The sequence below is a fragment of the Eimeria maxima genome, genomic scaffold (assembly GCF_000499605.1).
Source record: "Eimeria maxima Weybridge genomic scaffold, Emw_scaff413, whole genome shotgun sequence".
NCBI classification, from domain to species: domain Eukaryota; phylum Apicomplexa; class Conoidasida; order Eucoccidiorida; family Eimeriidae; genus Eimeria; species Eimeria maxima.
Window position 1 is genome coordinate 5,001 of NW_013566489.1, and position 2,500 is coordinate 7,500.

The 2,500-nt window shown below is 48.0% G+C and overlaps 2 protein-coding genes across 2 annotated transcripts in view; one reads left to right on the forward strand and one right to left on the reverse strand.

Moving 5' to 3' along the window:
• Nucleotides 1-1,113, reverse strand: part of EMWEY_00032120 (hypothetical protein) — a gene marked incomplete at both ends in the record, with an annotated part of 1,476 nt that extends 363 nt beyond the window's left edge. The window contains 2 exons of the mRNA XM_013481765.1: nucleotides 491-701; nucleotides 1,069-1,113. Of these exons, the coding sequence (XP_013337219.1) occupies nucleotides 491-701; nucleotides 1,069-1,113 (256 nt within the window). The remainder of the gene's footprint in view (nucleotides 1-490; nucleotides 702-1,068) is intronic.
• A 359-nt stretch (nucleotides 1,114-1,472) lies between these two features.
• Nucleotides 1,473-2,500, forward strand: part of EMWEY_00032130 (RNA polymerase Rpb7, N-terminal domain-containing protein, putative) — a gene marked incomplete at both ends in the record, with an annotated part of 1,973 nt that continues 945 nt past the window's right edge. The window contains 4 exons of the mRNA XM_013481766.1: nucleotides 1,473-1,583; nucleotides 1,815-1,910; nucleotides 2,058-2,145; nucleotides 2,405-2,500. The exon at nucleotides 2,405-2,500 is cut by the window's right edge and continues 249 nt beyond it. Of these exons, the coding sequence (XP_013337220.1) occupies nucleotides 1,473-1,583; nucleotides 1,815-1,910; nucleotides 2,058-2,145; nucleotides 2,405-2,500 (391 nt within the window). The remainder of the gene's footprint in view (nucleotides 1,584-1,814; nucleotides 1,911-2,057; nucleotides 2,146-2,404) is intronic.

Consider the following 2,500-nt stretch of genomic DNA (forward strand, 5'->3'; position numbering starts at 1 on the left):
GATTATAAACCCTAAACCCTAAACCCTAAACCCTCACCGCTCTATTGCCGCCAAATTGCATGTGCAAATAGGCATCAAAGATTGCCGCTGATCGCGCTGCATACGAGATGGCGTTTAGCACTCGGAAGTAAAACCTGAAGCGCAAGGGTTTAGGGTTTAGGGTTTAGGGTTTAGGTTGAAACAGAGAGGAGGGGAACTAGGGTTTATGGTCTTTTGGAGGGTTCAGAAGGGTTTAGAGACGGGGGTTTGGTGTTTGTCCCGTTCGGCAGCGGTTTGCAGTTTAAGGGTAGGGTTTAGGGTTTAGGGTTTAGGTTAAGAGACGAGCGTATTTAGGGTTTTGGTGAGATCCTATTGCACGCTTCAGCCTTCTAGTCTAGGGTTTAGGGTTTAGGGTTTAGGGTTTACATTAGGGATACATTGCGATGGTAATGACCCCCAAAAAGCAGCTTGCGTAGCGACAAGGGTTTATCCGTAAACCCTAAACCCTCACTAGAATCTTTATGCTTGAGGGTTTTGCTGGCACCTGTTTCTCTCCCTAATAAAGGGACTATTATATCTGCTGCTTCATGCTGCTGGTGCTGCTGCTGCTGCTGCTGGTGCTGCTGCGGCTGCTGCTGCCGGGTTCGGCGCCCCACTAGGGTTCCTCCTGGGGCCCCAGGAGGTCCCCAGGCAGAGCTGGGGGCCCCCTGCATACTACCTCCCTGGGGACGAAACCCTAAACCCTAAACCGTAAACCCTAAACCCTAACCCCCAGATAGAGTTAAACACCAGACCCTCCACTAGCCACTGTACGCGTTAAAACCTGGGAAAGAGGGAAGGTTTGCGAATGGATGAAGTTCTAGGGTTTCGTGGTTAGGGTTTAGGGTTTAGGACCTAGGGTTTAGGGTTTAGGCCCATGCAGACAGGGGTAGAAACGGAAGAAGGTTGGACAGCCCGCTGTCTTTCAGGTGTACATACACCTTAAAGGCGGAGGAACAAGGGAAAAAAAGAAAGAACAACGTAAATAAACACATATATTTGTCGAGTGTTTAGGGTTTAGTGTTTAGGGTTTAGGGTTTAGGGTTTGACCTTTTCCCTGGGGCCTCCTCGCCCCACACGAGGGGGCCCCTGCATCTTGTTTCGTCTCTACTAAGCAAGATATTATATTTTATTATGTTTACTTTCTTGTTTTTCTTCTTTATTATTGGCGCGAAACCCTAAACCCTAAACCCTAAACCCTTAACCGGAGGGCTCGACCCCACTGCGCCGGGGAGTCGACAGCTTGGCCCTCTGGCGCAGCGAACTTCTTGGTACTAGGGTTTATGGTTTAGGGTTTAGGGATTAGGGTTTAACTTTGTCATCAGGGTTTAGAGGATCCACGAGGAGGAGGATGATGCAGGACTAGCTGCCTAGGGTTTATTTATTATGCGGCTGCTGCTGCTGCGAGCTGCCTTCACGATCTAGGGTTTAGGGTTTAGGGTTTAGGGTTTAAGATGTTTATCATCTCCCTCCTTCAAGACACTCTTAGTGTCGAGCCTTCCCTCCTTGGGAGGCCCTTGGAGCCCGTGTTGAGGGAAACCATAGCCTTCAAGTACACCAACCGAGTAGGGTTTAGGGTTTAGGGTTTGAGGGTTTAGGGTTCAGGGTTTTAGGGTTTTTGGTTTAGGGTTTGTTTGGACGGACAGAACTCACAACAGGCTTCTTCTTTCTTGGCTTTGATCCCAGCGGTTTCAAGGGTTTAGGGTTTGGGTTAAAGGTTAGGAATGATTATTCAATCTGGGGTTTAGGGTTTAGGGTTTAGGGTTTAGGGTTTAGGGTTTAGGGTTTGCATTCAGGTGTTAAAAGACTTGGGCTTATTTATCTGCCTATATGAAATAACGGAGGTTACTGGTGCCCCTATCCTCCGTAATACGGGGAAGGCTCGTTACAATGTAAACCCTAAACCCTAAACCCTCAACCCCAAAGGAGGCCTGCTTGAGCCAAACCGCGAGCGGGATCTTGACTCTCCGCCAAACCCTAAACACCATCCACTGTAAGGATGTAGGGTTTAGGGTTTAGGGTTTAGGGTTTGCGTTCAGGTTTGCTTCAAGGCCGTCATATTCAGGCCTTTTATAGGGGAGGTTTTGCAAGGAATTGTTCGCGAATCTTCTTCTACTGGCATAGCTGGTAAACCCTAAACCCTAGCTCCAAACCCTAGCCTCAAACCCTAGCTCAAAACCCTAGCTCAAACCCTAGCTCCAACCTTTAATGCAAACCCTCGATCCAAACCATTTGTAAATCTAAAACCCTAACACTAAACCCTAGGCCATCCAAATAAACCACTGCCTAAACACTTGTAAACCCTAAACCCTCTTAAACCCTAAACCCCCTTAAACCCTAAACCCTCACAAACCCTAATAATAAACCTTTGTGTATATATATTCAGTGGATATGGAGTTTTTTAAGGACGTAAAGATCCCAGCATCGAACCTCCGGGAGCCCAAGGCATGCGAGGAATCAGCAGCAACACCAGCAGCAGCAG